Source organism: Odocoileus virginianus, chromosome 33 (genome assembly GCF_023699985.2).
Source record: "Odocoileus virginianus isolate 20LAN1187 ecotype Illinois chromosome 33, Ovbor_1.2, whole genome shotgun sequence".
Taxonomy (NCBI): Eukaryota; Metazoa; Chordata; class Mammalia; order Artiodactyla; family Cervidae; genus Odocoileus; species Odocoileus virginianus.
In genome coordinates this window covers 20,983,810-21,002,236 of record NC_069706.1, presented here as the reverse complement: position 1 = coordinate 21,002,236, position 18,427 = coordinate 20,983,810, and the positions used below count along the sequence as shown (strand labels likewise).

General features: G+C 45.5%; 1 protein-coding gene across 1 annotated transcript in view; it reads right to left on the bottom strand.

Annotated features, from left to right (window-relative positions):
* The window catches only part of PRKCB (protein kinase C beta), a 358,135-nt gene that overhangs the window by 30,752 nt on the left and 308,956 nt on the right, over window positions 1–18,427 (bottom strand). Inside the window, 5 exon segments of the mRNA XM_070461044.1 lie at window positions 2,350–2,457; window positions 2,751–2,831; window positions 6,873–7,011; window positions 12,298–12,360; window positions 14,164–14,255. Of these exon segments, the coding sequence (XP_070317145.1) occupies window positions 2,350–2,457; window positions 2,751–2,831; window positions 6,873–7,011; window positions 12,298–12,360; window positions 14,164–14,255 (483 nt within the window).

Genomic DNA, 18,427 nt, shown 5'->3' with positions numbered 1-18,427 from the left:
AAAATTCTGTACAGTGAGGATTATTATTCCATCTTCAGAGATAAAGAAACAGAAGCCCACAGATGCAAAGTAATATGCTCAAGACTGTGCACCTAGGAAGTGGAAGGGTTGAAATGTACAAATAGTCTTGAGCTCGCAAATCCCCCACTTTAAAAATCCAAGTCATGGGGAATGCAAACTCGAATATCAAGAGGGGGTTAGCGTGTAACATGGCCGTGCCAGCATCAGTAACAGCAGGAGTCGTAACCCAAGGGTTTTGGAACAGAGTGCCAGACTCTACTGAGTTCCTTGTATTAACTCATCTCATGATCAGAGAACCCTGTGTGTGGTCCCATATGTGTGTCCCCAGTCTGCAGATGCGGTGGAACAACTTCCCGACTGTCACAGGGTTAATAATGCTCGGACTTGAACGCAGATGCTGGTTTCTTCCCAGAAAAATCAGGAGAGGAGCAGACACATTCTTATCTGAAGGAAAGACTGGCTTTCAATACAGTCTCCCCCTCTCTCCCCACTCTGTATGACGACTGCAGGGGTTTGCCCTGGCCTTGTTCTATGCCCTTTATTTGCCAAGGGCTTCGTTGAAGCTCCTCATGAACAGCTCAGCTGGTAAAGAATCCACCTGCAATGCAGGAGACCCCAGTTCAACTCCTGGGTCGGGAAGATCCCCTGGAGAAGGGATAGGCTACCCACTCCAGTATTCTTCGGCTTCCCTGGTGACCCAGATGGTAAAGAATCAGTCTGCAATGTAGGAGACCCAGGTTTAATCCCTGGCTTGGGAAGATCCCCTGGAGGAGGATATGGTAACCCACTCCAGAATTCTTGCCTGGAGAATCCCATGGACGGAGAATCCCATGGACAGAGGATCCTGGCGGGCTACAGTCCATGGGGTCACAAAGAGTCGGACACAACTGAGTGACTAAGCAAGCACATGAACCTCTCCACGCCCTGTTCCTCCTCTTCCCTCTTCCTGCCTCATACCCTCAGAAACTATTTTCAAACTATAAATTTTAAGATGTTAGGGACTGAGATGAATTCACATATGTCTTCCCCAGGGATATTTGCATCCTAACCTATGCAGCTGACAAAGCTTAGGTGATTCACTGAGAGTGGGAATTTAGGCAGCAGGACAAGGTGCTTCTAGATTGAGGTTGGCCCAGCTGTTATAAACCTCCTGAGTTCAGCTTTCCTTCACTCAGGCCAGCTCACACGCCATCTGATGGGTTAGGAAGGGCAGGGCTGGGTTGGGCAATGAGAACTCTGTAAACACCATGAGGATCTAGAACCAGCAGCCCTGGGTTATCCAGACACACAGGTGGGCATGCTCTAACCCTGAGCCATGCTGGCACTGCTGACTGGTGGGAAGGAAAACTTCATAAAGGCAGCATCCCTGACTCCTGTTCTCTGGGGTCTCACAGTGTTACTTCCATACTTTCATCAGGGTTGAAGAGTTACCGCATTCAAATAATATACTTAAAAGGCAGTGGTTTTTAAGCAACACGGGGACTTTTTCACAATACAGATAGATGCCAAACTTAATCTCTAGGGTGGAGGCTGAGGTGTGTGCCTTTGAAAAGAGCACCACAGGTCATCCTGATGGCGCCAACAGGGGGGACCCCTGGTCTCCAGGGATTCACCCAGGTCACTGTGAGCACGTCCTGGCCAAACACGAGATCAAAACAAGCAATCCTTACCCAGAACAGGTGTTCCGCTTTGTTCACAGGTTAATGTGCATACATCACAATGTAAGAACTTGCAAACTTTTCAGTCATTTGTGGGTTAGGGGGAGAGTGAGGGTTGGGAGACGGTTAATTTGGGTCAACTTATCTAGAGGATCCCTTAAACTCAATACTGTGATTACTTTCTTAGGACAAAAGTCACACGCTCTTACTATTAACTAAACTCGTAGGCCCCAGCACTGACTGAGTGAGGCTGACCGATCATGCTGCGCCCCTCTTGGGTACCTTCCCCGGGTTCCAGCTCTTTGGCGAAGTTTCTGGGCTCCCCACCTCATTCATTCCAGCACCTCATTCATTCAGCACTCTGAGGCTCCCCACTTCATTCATTCAGCACTCTGTGCTGGCCTAGAGCCTGGAGCCCAGCCAGCAGCAGCATGCTATTGCAGGCAGGCCTCTATGGTGCTTCCGTGTGAACCAGAAGAAAGTTCCCTTTCCTTTGGGAGGCAGCAGGTCTGTACCGGGCTCACAGAGGGGCCAGTGGACCAGGGGTGGAGTTTGACCGCCACTACCCCTCCCCCGCCCCAAGCGCAGCATCCTTGTGCAGGGCACGTCCTGCACCCCTGCACCCCTGTAGGCGGTGGTCCTGGCTGCCAGCTTTAAGGGGCTCACTCACCCCTTTGCAGATGGCCACAGCTTCCTTGGACATGGACTTCGGATAAGCCACGTTGTGTTCCATGATCGACTGGAAGAGTTCATCCTCATCCTCCCCTTCAAACGGTGCCTGCGGAGCAGAGCACAGGGTGGGAGAAGGAGTCCTGCCTGAACCACCCCCCGCCCGACTGCCCCAAACCAGCACGCCCAGCTCCCTGGGTCAACAGCCAAGCCAGACCCAGGGCTTCCAGGAAGAGGATAAGGAAAACTGGCCAACAGACAAGGGGAACCCCAAGGTCATGGAAATCACAGAGGTTCAGAGCTATGAGCTAGTATCCAGCTGACACACTCTCTTAAAGAGAGATCCCCACGGGGATGGGGTGGGAGAGGACTTTCCTTACAAGTCAGTTAAAATTCAATTACCTGCCCAGCCAACATCTCATACAGCAGGACGCCAAATGCCCACCAATCCACGGACTTCCCATAGGGCTGATAAGCAATTATCTGGAAAACAGAAGGCATCCGTCAGGGAGATGTGCAGGTTCTTGCAGTGGCTGAGAATGAATACGTGCTTCTCTTATAATAAGAGTGGGGCATCCCTGGGGGGTGGCGGGGTGGGGCGAGAGCTCTTCCTTGGCCTGACACCCGCCCATTGTGAAAGATTAAATTGGCCATCACAGTCCCAGATGTGGGCTTCTGTCTAAAGGAGTGAAGAGGGAGTCCAGGGTCCACAGAAGCTATTTCTTTACCTTAAGAAGATGGATATCCTTTACAGAGATACCTGCAGGCGGGGAAGGCATCTGTGTATGTCACATTGCCTTTTCAAAGCACTTATTACGGTTGTGTTATTTTTAATTTTAATACATCGAGCACGGCATTTGAAAGGAGGAAACTCGTCCTTCTTTCTCATGATAAAAGTAATAGCATTTACACAAGAATGTGAACATACATAAGACTACTGAACTTAGAAATGGTTAAGATGGTGATGTGTTTTTTGCCACAATTCAAAAATTTTTAAGTTAAAAAATGTAACAGCAGTTATTATTATTTATTTAAAATATAGATAACCATATATTTATATATATGCAATATATATAATGCAATTAAAATAGTTCTTTATCAAGAGAGACATTATGATTGATATTTGGTCTATTTTCCTCTAGATTTTTTCTATTAATATATATTAAACTCTGTGTGTATGAGTGTGCTTTACATAAATACTTTAATATATGGAACTTTAATAAAGCATTTTATTCATTTAGCATTTTCATGCTAATATCTGTACATCAACATAACCAGCTTTTACCTCTGCATAATGTTCCATTGGATGGATATACCAGAATATATTTCATCAATACCCAACTGATTAGGTTCTTCCGTGTAATTAGATATGTGGACATCTGTCCAATTTTCTTTCCTTAAGATAAACTCCTAGGAGTAGAGCTGGTGAATCAAATGGTATATATAATTTTAAAGGTTTTCATACTTATGGCCAAATTGCCAGAGCATGGTAAAGTCTAGAACAGCTGGGTGACCATCCATTAGGATATAGGGGTGAAACCTAACTGTATCAAAGGGATTAGTTAAGGAGCTGGGGATCGACAGGTACACACTGTTATACTTAAAATGGATAACGAACACGGACCTACTGTATAGCACATGGAACTCTGCTCCATGTTATGTGGCAGCCTGGATGGGAGGGGAGTTTAGGGGAGAATGGATACATGTATATGTATGGCTGAGTCCCTTCTCTGTTCACCTGAAATTCACAACATTGTTAATCAGCTCTACCCCAACACAAAATAAAAAGTTAAAAAAAAATTGGAAGGTGATACAGCAAAGGTTAAGAGGTTGAGGATTGAGGGTCACACAGTGCAGAGATGGAATCCTGACTGCTGTTGCCCAGCCTGTGACCCTGGGAGACGTTACTCAACGTCTCGAAGTCTGTTTCTTCATCCACAAAACCAAGTGTATAATAATATCTATGTCATAGAGTTTTAATAGGATGAAAGAGAAATATGTGCCTCTCACATATTATGCCCTCAAAATGTCAGCCATGACTTGAAATTTCTCTAATTCAGTGATAGCTGGTTTTACTCAACCAATGTGTCTGAGCAAGCCTGCCTATAAAACTTGGCTATAAAGTCTGTTTATCCACCTCCGTCTCCCACCTTGGCTTCTGCCCTGAAATTACAAGTGTCCTCTGAGAAGAACTGCCTGCAATGGATGAAGGAAAGCTTTCTGTGAGAACACTTACTGAAAGTGTTTTCACACTTTTAAAGTACTTCATGTCTCTTTTGATCCTCCTGACAACCTAACAAGTTAATCCTTTTACAAAGGGAAATAGAACCTGGGAGGTGGAAGAAGTTGCCAGAAGCGAGGGGCTTAGTTTACGGCAAAGCAGGGGAAACCTGATCTGCAGTTCATTCCTCCCACCAGCAGGCTGCGGGCTGCGGGCTGGGGGAGGAGGCAGTGTCCCCGGTAACGCGACTTAGGGCTTGACAAACATCCAGGAATCTTTGTAAACCACACATGTGGGGGCCCACTCCGCAGTGATTCTGATTCCATTCATCTAGGGTGATGCCTGGCCATCCCCATTTTAAAAGCTCCCCAGGGACTTCCCTGGCCATCCAGTGGTTAAAGACTTTGAGTTTCCAATGCAAGGGTTCTATTCCCGGTTGGGGAACTAAGATCCTGCGATGCTGTGTAGAGGGGGAAGAAATTAATCAATTAAAAAAATAACAAAAGCTCCCCAGGTGATGGTAAAGGGCAACAGGCCTTGTGAACCAGAGATCACTGAACTCACAGCAGATCAAGGAACTGTATCTGATATCCTAACTAATTAACACAATGATAATAAAGCAATGTATGCCACACAGGAAAAAACTCCATTGGGTCCTAATAAAGGGTTAAGTGCTCAAAGGATTACTTTGCAATTCCTTTGCAATTCCTTTTCCTTTGCAATTACTTTGCAATTCCTCAAGTAATACATAAATACATTTACCTTGTGGAATATTAAAACAGTATACAGATTAAGCTAATTTTCCTTTACAATGGCCTTACCCTCAGAGGTAACCAGTGTTGTAAAACCAGTCTGGACTCTTCATGCATTTCCTATACTTCTGCATGCATATCTAAATACTTGTAAGAAACATATAGCAGTGTTCCTTGTGTTGTTATTTACCATAAATGGCATCATACTGTATTTATCATTCTGTAGCTTGATTTTTTCCTCTCAACAATATTTCCATATCTGCATAAACATCTCATTCACTTTTTGAATTGATGTCTAATAGTATTCCACACTGAGGAGGACATGGCAACCCACTCCAGTATTCTTGCCTGGAGAACCCCATGGACAGAGGAGCCTGGTGGGCTACAGACCATGGGGTCACAAAGAGTTGAACATGGCTGAACGACTAAGCACAGCACAGTATTCCATACTATAAATCATTCAGTCTATGTCCATCCCTTGATTAACAAACACTGTTCAAGTTAGTACAGACAGGTGTGTTCTGATCTTTACAAGGGCTGCATAATATTTCTTAATATGAATTGCAACCCTTTTCCTTCACTGGTAGTCACTGAGACTGTGTCCTATTTTTCACTATTAAAAATAGTGCTGCAATGAAGAAAGGACTTTGAAGACACATCCTTCCGGGCATGGTGTGTGTTTGTGTGTCTGTGTGTGTATGTTGCAAACTAGATTCCTAAAAGAGGAAGAGTTTTGGTAACAGGGTAGGCAGGTTTTAAATTCAGTGCCAAGCTACTTAGTGACACGGGTCCTCCCATCACCATTGTTACATATGAAACCTTAACAGTTAAGAAGAGAGGAATTCTAGAATGTCCATTTCCAAGACTCTATGCCAAGCTTGCAGTTCCTTGCCATAAAAATCCAGTAACAGATTGCAGGATGCCACCTTCCTGAGCACCAATTCAGAGAAAAAGGGAGGCTATCATCTGGCACAAGTTTTTGTACCATGACACGTTGGGGAAATCCATCCTGCAACTGACCGCTTCCTCTGGGAAGGGAGGGGGAGGCACTAAAATAAATCTTCACACTTTCATTTATATCTTAATCACAGGAAGAAAAATGCTGAGTCTTCTAGGATTGAGCACAACTTACTGCATACCTGTGAGCACTCAGATCCTGTCCCGGGAATCAATCTCTCTTTCTCTTACTCCTCTCCTTTCCCTCTCCCCTGAACACACGTTTCAGTGGCATAATTAGGAGGTATCATATGGCCATGAGCCACAGCAGCTTGACGAAGAATCTTACTGATGTGTGGTGGATGGTTCTTTTGAGTTTTATTTAAGTTTTCTCCCAAACCTTGATGTATTTTGGGTCTGAGCTTCTGGGATGTATGCTAAGTTAATTTACATGTGTGATCGCAGAGGAACGAGTTAGAGTCTAGGAGAAGGACCAGCCTGAGGTCCCGCTTGTCTGGTACCCCTTGGACTCACCCAGCTGCAGTGTGGCCACCTAGGGCTCAGGGAAGACATCAGCACAACACAGACACGCCCGAGGGGATGGCGTCAGCTCACCTCGGGGGCGATGTAGTCTGGGGTGCCACAGAAGGTCTTGGTTGTCACCCCGTCCCAGATGTTTTCCTTACACATGCCAAAGTCAGCGATCTTGATGTGGCCCTCGGAATCCAGCATCACATTGTCAAGTTTCAGGTCACTGTGGGGACACAGATTTAGGGACTGAATTAAATGCTATTTCTTTTGAGTCAACCAACATCCACTCATTACGTGCGGAATGCTGTACCATGCCTGGTCGGGGCACAGCAGTGAGCACAACCCAGTCCTCACCCTCCAATAGCTTATAATCTGGCAGGGAGACACGAGGGTCTGCAAACCTCTGTGCTTTTCTTTTCCTGCAGCGGCAACTGTGCCAAGTGTCTCGGGAGAACGCAATGAGACAGCAACTCTGAGAAGAGTGATCCACAGACAGCTAAATAAAATAGAAGCTTCCTCCATCTGGGCAGAGCATCCACAGAAGTGTCCTTTATCTGGGGGGCATCTCTAGAGCTGACCTTTGCAACCTCAGGATCCCTTCCATTTCATAGGAAGGTTTTACACAAAACTATCATTTAAAAAATATCTCTGAAGAGCATGGAGAAAAAAAAAAAACCTGATTGAGAGCATCTTGTTTATCACCAAGTACCCCAAGCTCCCCTAAGCTAGTTCCTAGGTCATGAACCCAGGGGTTTCTACTGACTTCCAATCAAAAAATATTTATTGCACACATACTTTGTGACAGACACTATGCTTGGAGCGAAGTATATATTAGGAACAAGATAATCAAGCATCTTGCTCTTATTCAGATTAAATTCTAGTCGAGGGATAAAGTCAATTACCAAGTATTCAAATCTATAAGCATGCTTATTGCAGCTTCTGATGAATGATATGAAGGAAATAAGAAGGATGATGAGGTGGACGGGAACAGGGGAGGTTACTGTAACAGAGGATGAGGGAGGTATCACCTTCAAAGAGTGATGCCCTAAACGACGTGGGCTCCACTCATCCTGCTTCATCTGTGTTGATGGGGAAAGTCTGGTGTCTGGGGACCCCTGCACATTTCCAGCATATCTGATGACTCCAATATCATTACACTTTCCCTTAACACTGATACCAAAGTCATCACTTGGGTGTTTCAGCACCCATGAGTAGGTATGATCTATGGGCCAGACTTCCTCAATCCCATTAGAAATCCAACTTTCTGAGAGGTGAAGGGATCTACCATTCAATTCAGATCTCTCCCTCAAATCACCTTCGCTGGGTGGTGGACATCTGTGGCTCTGCCTATTCTAGCATCTTGGGGGTGAGAACATGCTAATATTTCTTTGAAGAAACAGCTTCCTTGATTTTCAAGCCATGTGAAGTTGGTGATGCTGATCTTAACTCCCAGTTCCAGGAGTGGTCGTGTGGGCCTGTCCTGGCCTGTGGAAATACTCCACCCTGCTAGTCACGGGGGATCACAGTTCCTGGTCACAGTTCAGGAATGGCCCTGTGACCCCATATGAGCTGATCAAAGCCTTTGAACATTAACATCAGCCCCAACATTTTTGCTGGCACCATCAGGAAAGAGATGAACTCTTTTTACATCAGGATTGCTCGGGTGGTAGAAACTAAGTCTAGATGCACAAGGGGTCACCAGGTAGAGAGAAGAAAGCTACTATAGATATAGCAGAACTCAGAGGAAGCAAATAAATGCTCATAACGTCATTTGAACCCCAGTCCTAGACTTTTCAGTTATGTCAGCCATAACATGCCTCTTTTAATGAAAGTTCATTTGAATCGAGTTGCTGTCATAATTTTCAACTAAAAGAATACAAGCTGAAAATATATCCTGGCATCTCCTGTCTGTGTCTGTGAGGTCTCTTCACCCAGAGGGAAGCCCATTTGCACCCCAATGTTTACCAACAGCAACATCCTAGAATCTCTAGTGTTGTCCACAGTACTACCCACATCCAACCTTCACACTTCTGTACAAGCCACAGTGGTCTCTGAAGGCCAGGTTAGAACTTAGAAAAGCTAGACTCGGAAGCAATAAACATACCACGTCTGCATGTGATTTGATTGACAAAGACCCATGACATTTCCCTCAGCCTGACCACAAGCCCCTAAACAGGCAGTTGGGGCAACCCCAGAAGTGATGACATCTCCGTCTATTATAGAAAAGGAACTTCAGCTGCTACGAGCCAGCAGGTCGTGGGGCCAGAGCAAACTGTCACATAATAATGTCACATAATAATGTTTTGACAGTCCACTCCATTCTTCTGTTTAACGTAATAAATCCTCGTCTGTGTTTCTAAAGGGGGCTGGCCAGATGTCTTCATGTTCACAAATCCAACAGGAGCAAAATCAAGACACACTCCAAAGATGGCGATCTACAAATCAGACACTAAGTTTGGAAGGCTTTCAACTTCCCCTCACCCAACATCTCCAGCCATGGTCCTCAGAGAGGACAAATCTGAGTCCTCATCCTCTTTACTCGAGAGCTGTAGAAATAACCAGAGATCCAAATGAAGAAGAAGGGCATTTATAATATTTAAAAAGACTGTGCATGTGCTTAGTCGCTCAGTCACGTACGACTCTTTGCGACCCTTTGGACTGTAGCCCGCCAGGCTCCTGGGATTCTCCAGGCAAGAATACTGGAGTGGGTAGCCATGCCCTCCTCCAGGGGATCTTCTCAAACCAGAGATCGAACCCGTGTCTCCTGCATTGCAGGTGGATTCTTTACCCGCTGAGCCATCAAGGAAGCCTCTAAAAAGACTCTGCCACCATGAAATCAATGTCTGTGAATTTATAAAACCATTTATCTTCTGTCATGTAAATTTTTTGCAGTTTTCATTTGATTATCAATTGCTGTCTCCACCAAAGTTCCTGATTGTGAGAAAAAAAAAACAAAAAAAAAAACAAACCAACTCTGACTATTTCAACCAAAAAAGGAGTTTTTAGAAAGGAATTGGAGGAGCGCTGAGAATCTCCAAAAAGGCTGGAGAACCAGGCTTGGAGGCTAGGCAGCCATGAACAATGACTAACCAGCACAGAAATGACCCAGTGAAGATGCCACTGATGTCACCATTGGGTATAGACATTGCCCCTTATTCCATGAAGCCCTAATGCTGGACTCTGGATGCTATTCCTAAGAACCACTTCCCCTCACACCTCTGGAAACCAGACATAGCTGATGATTACGTCCACTCTCCATTCTACAGGCTCTGCTTCTTGGTCACTAACTTCTGATTCAAGGTCTTCAGTGAATGTGACGAGCATCAGAGTCTGAGTTGTGTGTCTGTTCTTCCTATAGGGAGGCTACAAAAAGTACCTGGTGTGTTAAATCTTTAGAGGAAGATATGGACTCCATTCCTACCCACAAATGAAAGGGGTTCAGAGGGTGAGTGGCTTAAAAGAATGACAAATACAATGGAGGAGGAAAGGAAGAACGTACAGTTAGGAGAAAAAGCTTTGCATTTAGGCATGGTCTACCACCTAGAATCCTAATCTTTGGATTTTATGACCTGGACCAATGGATCCCAGATTCCAATCTAGTTCCCTGATATATTAGAAACCTTGCCTTGAATCCCAGCCCTGTTGGCAAGAACTCAAATAATTTCCTGTCCTGGTTCCTCACCTGGGACTGAGTTTTCTTCTAATAGATTTGCAGTCCCTTATTTTATCTTCTCAACAATGCTTAAGTGCCTGATTCTATTCTGGTGGAAGCCCACCCCATAGAAGAGTCAGATTCAAGTGTCAGCATGTAAGGAGAAAATCGTATAGAGTGAACAATTACCCATGATCCCCTGTTCTTTGGTTTAAGCACTAGCTGAAGTCATCAGCTTGAATGTAGGGGTCTTCATGTCATACGGGAGATAATGTGTACCTTTCAATACCAGAAATACCTTCAGTACAACAAGATGCTCCCACTCTGACAGTCAAAGGGGAAACTGGGGGAATCAGAGGCTTCATGGGCCCCGTTTCATGCATACATGGTAACACAAGTTCATTGAGGGTGAGCATGGGTAGAATGACTACACTATTTACAGCTGAAATTATTATGATTGCTTGCTGTCTCTATTTCTTTACTGAGATCAGGATTGTGCCAGGTAAAGCCGCTCTGCTTCTTGACCTTCATTCCTCCGTTATCAGGAGCACACAGGCAGAGTGGGGACTCAGTGCACTCAGGATCTGCTACCTCAAGGAGTGGGAAAAAAAGCCCCAGGACTCTGCAGGATTCTGGCAAGGCCCTCACCTTCCATCCCTCATACCACCAGGGCCCACAGCCTCACTTCCACCTTCTGCCTTGAGATCACCAGGCTAATCCCTTTATGCCTTTTATTTCCATGTCCTTCAGTTGCTTTGGGAAGACCAGGCCTCTGAGGATCCTCCCTAACTCTTCAGATTCCAATCTCACGCTCTCTATGGGATGTCAGGCAAGCACCCCCCACCAGCCCGCATCAGCCCCGTCCTCTGCTTGACTTTCCTCCATAGTACTCCTCACTACAGACAGCATTTTCACGATTTACGGGATCTGTCTTCCACCACTGGGATATGAGCTCTACAAAGGCTGGCCTTTGTTTTCTTCACACTGCATCCCCCCACCTAGAGTAGAGGCCAGTATATGATATGGTGGGCTTCCAATAAATGTTTGTCCACTCAGTGAATCAAATGGACTTTGATGACTCTTCAAGATCATTTAAACAGACCCTTGCCAGGGCCAAGTGTCCTTTGGAAGCCCCGTGCCACATGCCAGCCTCCCTTGTATAACAAACCAGCCTGAGCCTGCACTGTAATGCTTGCATCCATGTGGTATAAGGAGAATTATACACCCTGGACTCACTGACAAATAGCAGCCCCAGGCTCCACAGTCTGCCTTGCATGAGATATAAAGTGGGATGACTCATCCGACTATGATCATACACTTGTTCCTCCAAAAACGAGCAAATGCCAAGTCCTGAACTTAATCCTGTCTTTCAGGGCAAGCTACTCAGAGATCCATTCCCAAACTGTAGCTACATAGCACAAAAAGAAAGAAAGAAAGGGAGAGAGAGAAAGAAAGGAAACAGAAAGAAAGAAATTTGTTTCATAATAATATGATCCAGCACATTCTGCCAGCCCAGAGTCTTTGCTTGCTTCCCAAATGTGGGGTCCACCGGCAAGAGAAGGACGCGCTGGGTCCCCAGTGGTTAGCCTCCTTCTCTTAGAGCAAATGGTCTCACATCTGAGGCTCCGAACCATCCCTGGAGGCAGAGTCCATCAAGATCTTCTATCATCATACAGAGCTGCCCAAACTTTGCCAGGGCAGTGGGCGATGCTGCCTGGCAGAGCACATGCCCAAGTTAGTACTGGAGGATTCCTCCCCCACCGTGGATTCTAATTTTAAAAGCAGTTAAAGAAAGAGGCAGGGAAGGGAGGAGCCGAGGGAGCCGAGGAGATGGAAAGTACAGCAGTGTTCGCTTACCGGTAAATGATGCCCTTGCTCTGCAAGAAGAACAGACCGATGGCAATTTCTGCAGCGTAAAATCTGAAATTAAAAAAAAAAAAAGCAATGGAGAAATTCAAGGACACCATATGCCCGGCAACTCTCAGAATTCAATACAATATTGAACTGGGCGTAAGGCATGAATGTCTTACCATGGATGGTCAACCACACATCTCATAAAATGAAGTATGGGAGTCTAGACAGATGGACAGGGTTTGGAGAGCTATGAGGCTGCTTTAAAGACCAAGTGGGGGTGGGCAGAGGTTCAGCAACTGTTTAGTGGGGAGGAGGCCACAGGATATGATGAACTGGCTGGAGAAGGATCGTTTCAGATGATAACAAGTTAAAATACCTCAATGACAACACCTAACATCTGTTGAAGGCTTACCATTGACCTTGTATCATTTCAGGTTATTATCTGATTAAACCTTAACAATAATCTTACAGGGTAATGGCTCTGTGGTAAAGAATATGCCTGCCAATGCAAGAGACGCAAGTTCAATCCCTAGGTTGGGAAGATCCCCTGGAGAAGGAAATGGCAACCCACTCCACTATTCTTGCCTGGGAAATCCCATAGACAGAGGAGCCAGGCAGGCTACAATCCATGGGGGTCACAAAAAAGTCAGACACAACTCAGCGACTAAACAACAACAAGGTGCTATAATTACCTCCCTGTTCCTCAAATGAGGAAACTGAGGCTTAGTGACATGAAATACCCTGATCAAGTTACACAGCTAATAAATAGCACAGCCATAATTGGAAACAGCATCTGGCTGAAGTGTTAGCTTTTCATTTTCAAAATCTAAGAGAGAGATTTGGGGAGAATCAGAAAGCCCGGTTATAAAGGCTGGGCAGGGCTTTGGGGAACTCTGTAAAGTGTCCTGACAATGTGTCTCATGGGATAATGGAATGAAGGTCAGTGGTTAATTAGATGTTAGAAGTCCTTTTACTTCTAACCAACCCATTAGAATTGTGCCAAGACACGCAAATGGCATGACCTGGAAGCACGGAAATGGTAACCCTCCCAGAACCAGTGCTCATGACCTGGGCAGGGGGGAGGAGAGGGGGAAAGGCTGAGCTGCACGGGAGCCAGGAGGCCTCTGCAACGACAGGATGGGGCCCTGGGTGCGGCCCATGCGCATTCTAGAGGGGACAGCAGGAGCCCAGCAACCTCCCTAGGAGAGGTTATCGCTGGCGATCCTGTGACTTGCCATGCTCCTATTCACCAACTGCAGGGAGACACAGGATGAAATGTGTTCCAGAAAAAAGAGACCGGCTGCCTTGTGGACTGAAGGTGATGGAACGGACTCAGCAGGGGAAATAGATCTCCAAAAACCCAGAGTCAGTCTCCCCACTCCAAGAGCCACAGAGTATAGTCACTATGCAGCTTGAGCTTTCATCTCCCTGGAATGAGGACAGCTAGGAGGGAGTGAGAACGTGAGCAAGGAAGATCTGGGTCAGAATTCTGGGTCTGCCTCACACGAGCTCTGTGACCATGAGCAAGTCTCTCAAATCTCTGAGCCTGGCACATGGCAAGCTCTCAACCAATATGGGCAAAGGAAAACACAAAACCTACAGTGACATTCCCCAAGGAATTTTTAGGGCTTTCCTTAAGAGCCAGGGGCAAAACGTGGAGGTCAAGAAACAGCTGTGATTTTCAAGCTTCCAGCTCTTAGCAGGTGTTAAGCAAGAAACAAGTAGCCCATCTCAGCAGAACACCCTCTGTCCCGGCCACACATTTCTCTTAAAGAAGCCCAAGATATTTAAAATTCTTATTTGGCTAAAAACCCAAAGGAACTAACCACCCACTCATTCATCCCAAGGGAAAAGCACTGCACCACTTACACGGCGTGAGGCTCCTTGAACCGGCCCACTTGCTGGATGTGGTACATGAGGTCACCGCCGTTCACATACTCCATCACGAAGTACAGGCGATCCTGGAGGAGACAGCAAAGAGCAAAGTCAGCCTTCTGGAGTTTCTTGGGCCCCGGATGGAGAGCAGGTAATAGCTGAGATTTATGATCCAACCCCCCAGGACTCCACGACAGGCCAGGTGCCTTGATTCCCCAAATGGAGTATTTGTGCCACTGGAAGTACACAAGTGAACACAGGAAGAATGTGAAATTTTTTAAAAAATCTTTTTGTTTATTTGGCTGTGCTGGTTTTTAGTTGCGGCATGCAAACTCTTAGTTGCAGCATGTGGGATCTAGTTGCCCAATCAGGGACCGAACCCAGGCCCCTCGAATTAGGAGTGCAGAGTCTTAAGCCACTGGACCATCAGAAAAGTCTCTGAAATTTTTTAAAAAATGAATAACACTGGACTTCCCTGGTGATTCAGTGGCAGAGAATCCACTTGCCAGTGCAGGAGATACAAGTTCGAATCCCGATCTGTGAAGATCCCACATGCCGCAGAGCAACTAAGCCCATGCGCCATAACTACCGAGCCTTGCTCTACAACCCTGGAGCCGCAACGAGAGGCCACCGTAATGAGAAGCTCACACACCGCAACTAGAGAGTAGCCCCCATGCACTGCAACTAGGGAAAAGCCTGTGCAGCAATGAAGACCCAGCACAGTAAAAAATAAATATTTAGAAAAAATTAATAATGCTAAATTTACTCGTTTGTACTGGAAAATACAATCAACACATCAACCTTGTGACTTAATGGCCATCATTTCAGAGAAAAATAATTTTAATAAAGAGAGAAGACTACTACGTGAATAATCATATGATGGGTAATAGGCAGCCGTGGGAGCCAGCCTCCACGAGGCACCCCCCTCCAGTGATTTTCACTGCCCGATGTTCACATCCTGGTGTCGTCCCTTCCCTCTACGAACTGGACTGACTTCTGTAACCAACAGGATGCTGTAGAAGTCCTGTGTGTGGCTTCCAGGACTGGTCATGTTGTGAAATATGTGTTTGGGTTTTATTTATATGTTGGAGTGGCGGGGTCGCCAATTTAAAAGAGGGATTTGCTGTCAGAAGTCATGAAGCTATTGTGTGGGGCTGTTAAACCAGGAGCGGTTAGGAGAGAAGTGATGTGTAGGGCAAAGGGTCCGATGAAATCAATACAGGATTTCAAGTTTCTCTCCACCATGTATTAGCTCTGTAACTGCTGTTACTTAACCTCTCAAACCTCCAGCTTTCTCTCTGCCTGTAAAGTGGACATGATTCACCTGTCCTATAGAGTAAGTACATATATAAAGTATTTAAACATGAGGAGAAGGGGGTGACAAAGGTTGAGATGGTCAGATGGCACCATCAACTCAATGGACATGAGTTTGAACAAACTCCAGAAGACAGTGAAGGACAGGGAAACCTGGCGTGCTGCAGTCTATGGGGTTGCAAAGAGTCAGACACAACTGAGCAACTGAACAACAACATGATGGTGGCCAATCAGCAAAGGTTTAATCTACCATTAAAAAAAATCTTCCTTACAGCGCACAGAACTTGGTGTTATACATAACAGTCATATGTGCATCTGTCAAATGTATAATGAGTGTCCAATAATTAGAATAACAACCATTCAATAAAGCTGCCACCTTGTGAGCACTTGCTATGTGACAAAGCGCTTCATATATTTTATCTCATTTATCTCTCTGAACAATTCAACGTGACGAGGATTACCATTTCTGGCAGGATTTGAACCTGGGCAGGTTGGTTTCAGAGTCTACACTTCTAACCTCTTATTACACAGCTTCCTGTGTAAGGTTCTCACCCAGACACTGCATGGATATGTGGGTGTGTCCTCCTGTCTGAGAGCTCTCTGTCCAGGGGGGAAGGGAGGGGATATAGAAATTCAGCCATGTGTCAAAAAAGCTGGCAGACCACAAGGGAAGGGTACGGGTTAATCAATTATTTTTGAACTATTGTAAGACTTTCTCACCCCGACGCTACTTCACCCTCTCAACATCTCTAATGAGAGACAGAATTATCACTTCTGTTCTCAGTGTCCAAGGCATATGAGATTTGCAAAAAGGTCACTTACAAGTTAGTGGCAGAGTGGAGACAGTCAGCCAGAACTGCCGACAACCAACCCCTGGTTCTTAAGGGGTTTTTTGATAGAAAACAAGCCTAAAAATAGCATCTGTCTTTGCTGCACGTTGAAGAGAACCAAAACACTTGCTTTTAAAAATTATTTTTAAAACTAGCAGATGGCATTGGCCACAGAGAGAGAAGTAAGTGAGGGAGAGATTTCAGGAGCTTGCTTTCTGCTTGAAAGAACTCAACTTGCCCCCCCACCCCCAAACTCATTAGTTAGAATCCCAACATCAGGGAGAGAGCTCCAGGGTGGATAATGCCATGTTCTGTGGTCTGTTTCTACCTTGAACTGTATGTGGGGCCACCCTGAGATCTGTCGTCTCTGAACTGTACCGAGTGTGGTGTTGGCATACTGGCGCTTCAGCTATTAAACGTTACGGCTGGCATCTTGCTGTCCTTTCATTTTCCGAGCAAATACTTAATGATGCCCACTCTATGCCAGGCTCTTCTATTGCCAGAAATGCTGCTGTGAATGATCCGTGGTGCCCGACAGTAAGGATTCCCCAGGCAAGTGGGGAGACCAGATAAACCTCCAAATAGCAACGTTTCCTAAAATGGGGAGGGAGATAATTTTAGGTGGGCTATGGATACATATGGTTTTACCTTTATAGTTCTGTGTTTATTTTGATGCGTACTGTGAAAAAATATCACTAGCATTTGAAGCCCCTGATTTTACAGCTACTGATGTGAAGAGCCGACTCACTGGAAAAGACCCTGCTGCTGGGAAAGACTGAGGGCAGAAGGAGAAGGAAGCAGCAGAGGATGAGATGGCTGGACAACATCACTGACTCAATGGACACGAGTTTGAGCAAACTCCAGGAGACGGTGAAGGACAGGGAGGCCTGGGGTGTGCAGTCTATGGGGTCGCAAAGAATCAGACGTGTCTGAACAACAACAGCACTGCGAGTAGAATGCATGGAGTTCCAAAAGAGGAGTGGGGCCATCCACCCAAACTTCAGTCTCCTCACTTTAAGATCTTTACTGAGTATATCATCTAACTCATTTACTAAACTTTACTTATTTTGAAATATTTTCTCATTAACTCACTTTTTTTTTACTTAAACACAGTTACTTAAAATTTTTAAAACTTCATATCAAATTCACAAATGGAGATTCATTGTTTCCTCTGTAAAAAAATAAATGTCCACCGGGACTCTGTTGATTCTACACTATAACCCGTCTGCTTTTGGTACATCAATCCCTTAAATGCCTTATTTTAAAAACAAACGTCCCTGTACCACCAAGTTCATCTCCCACTCCAGAGCAAGGAAGATTAAAATTTGGAAAACACTGCCAAGGGCAACCTAGAGCTCATCCTGAGCAGGGAAGTGAACTTTTTAGAACTTTTACTGAGCATTTATTTTTGTAAGTCACGGTGTTAGGAGTTAAAGGAACAAAACTGATAAGATGCAGGTCTTGCCTTCAGAGAATTCAGAATCTTGGTTAAGACAAATACATGATGAACTCAAGCCATCTTCTAAAGTAGGATGTGTTCAGAGAAACTACACAGCAGGTACAGACAGCGAGCTCTGGGGACTTCAGCTCACGAAATGGCCTTCAACCAACACCTCCAATTCTAACACAATTATTCCCCCCATAGATAGTCTGCTCGGTCGTGTCTGACTCTTTATGATCCCATGGGCTGTAGCCCGCCAGGCTCCTCTGTCCATGAAAACCAGAACTGGTAGCCATTCCCTTCTTCAGGGGATCTGCCCAACTCGGGAATCGAACCTGGTTCTCCTGCATTGCAGGCAGATTCTTTACCATCTGAGCTACCTGGGAAGCCCATTCCCCCCCGCCGTTCCCCCCCACATAATGCCCTAAAATTTGACTTTGTTCTCCCACTGTTCCTATAAAATTATTCCAAGGTTTTAAAGATCCTTCTCCTAGTCACATGCAGTGGGTCTGGATCAGGACCTATGTGCTGGCCTCTCCTATGTGGACATTAGAAAGTATGTATTGAGTCTGGTAGCTCAGACGGTAAAGCGTCTGTCTACAATGCGGGAGACCCGGGTTTGATCCCTGGGTCGGGAAGATCCCTTGGAGAAGGAAATGGCAAACCATCCCAG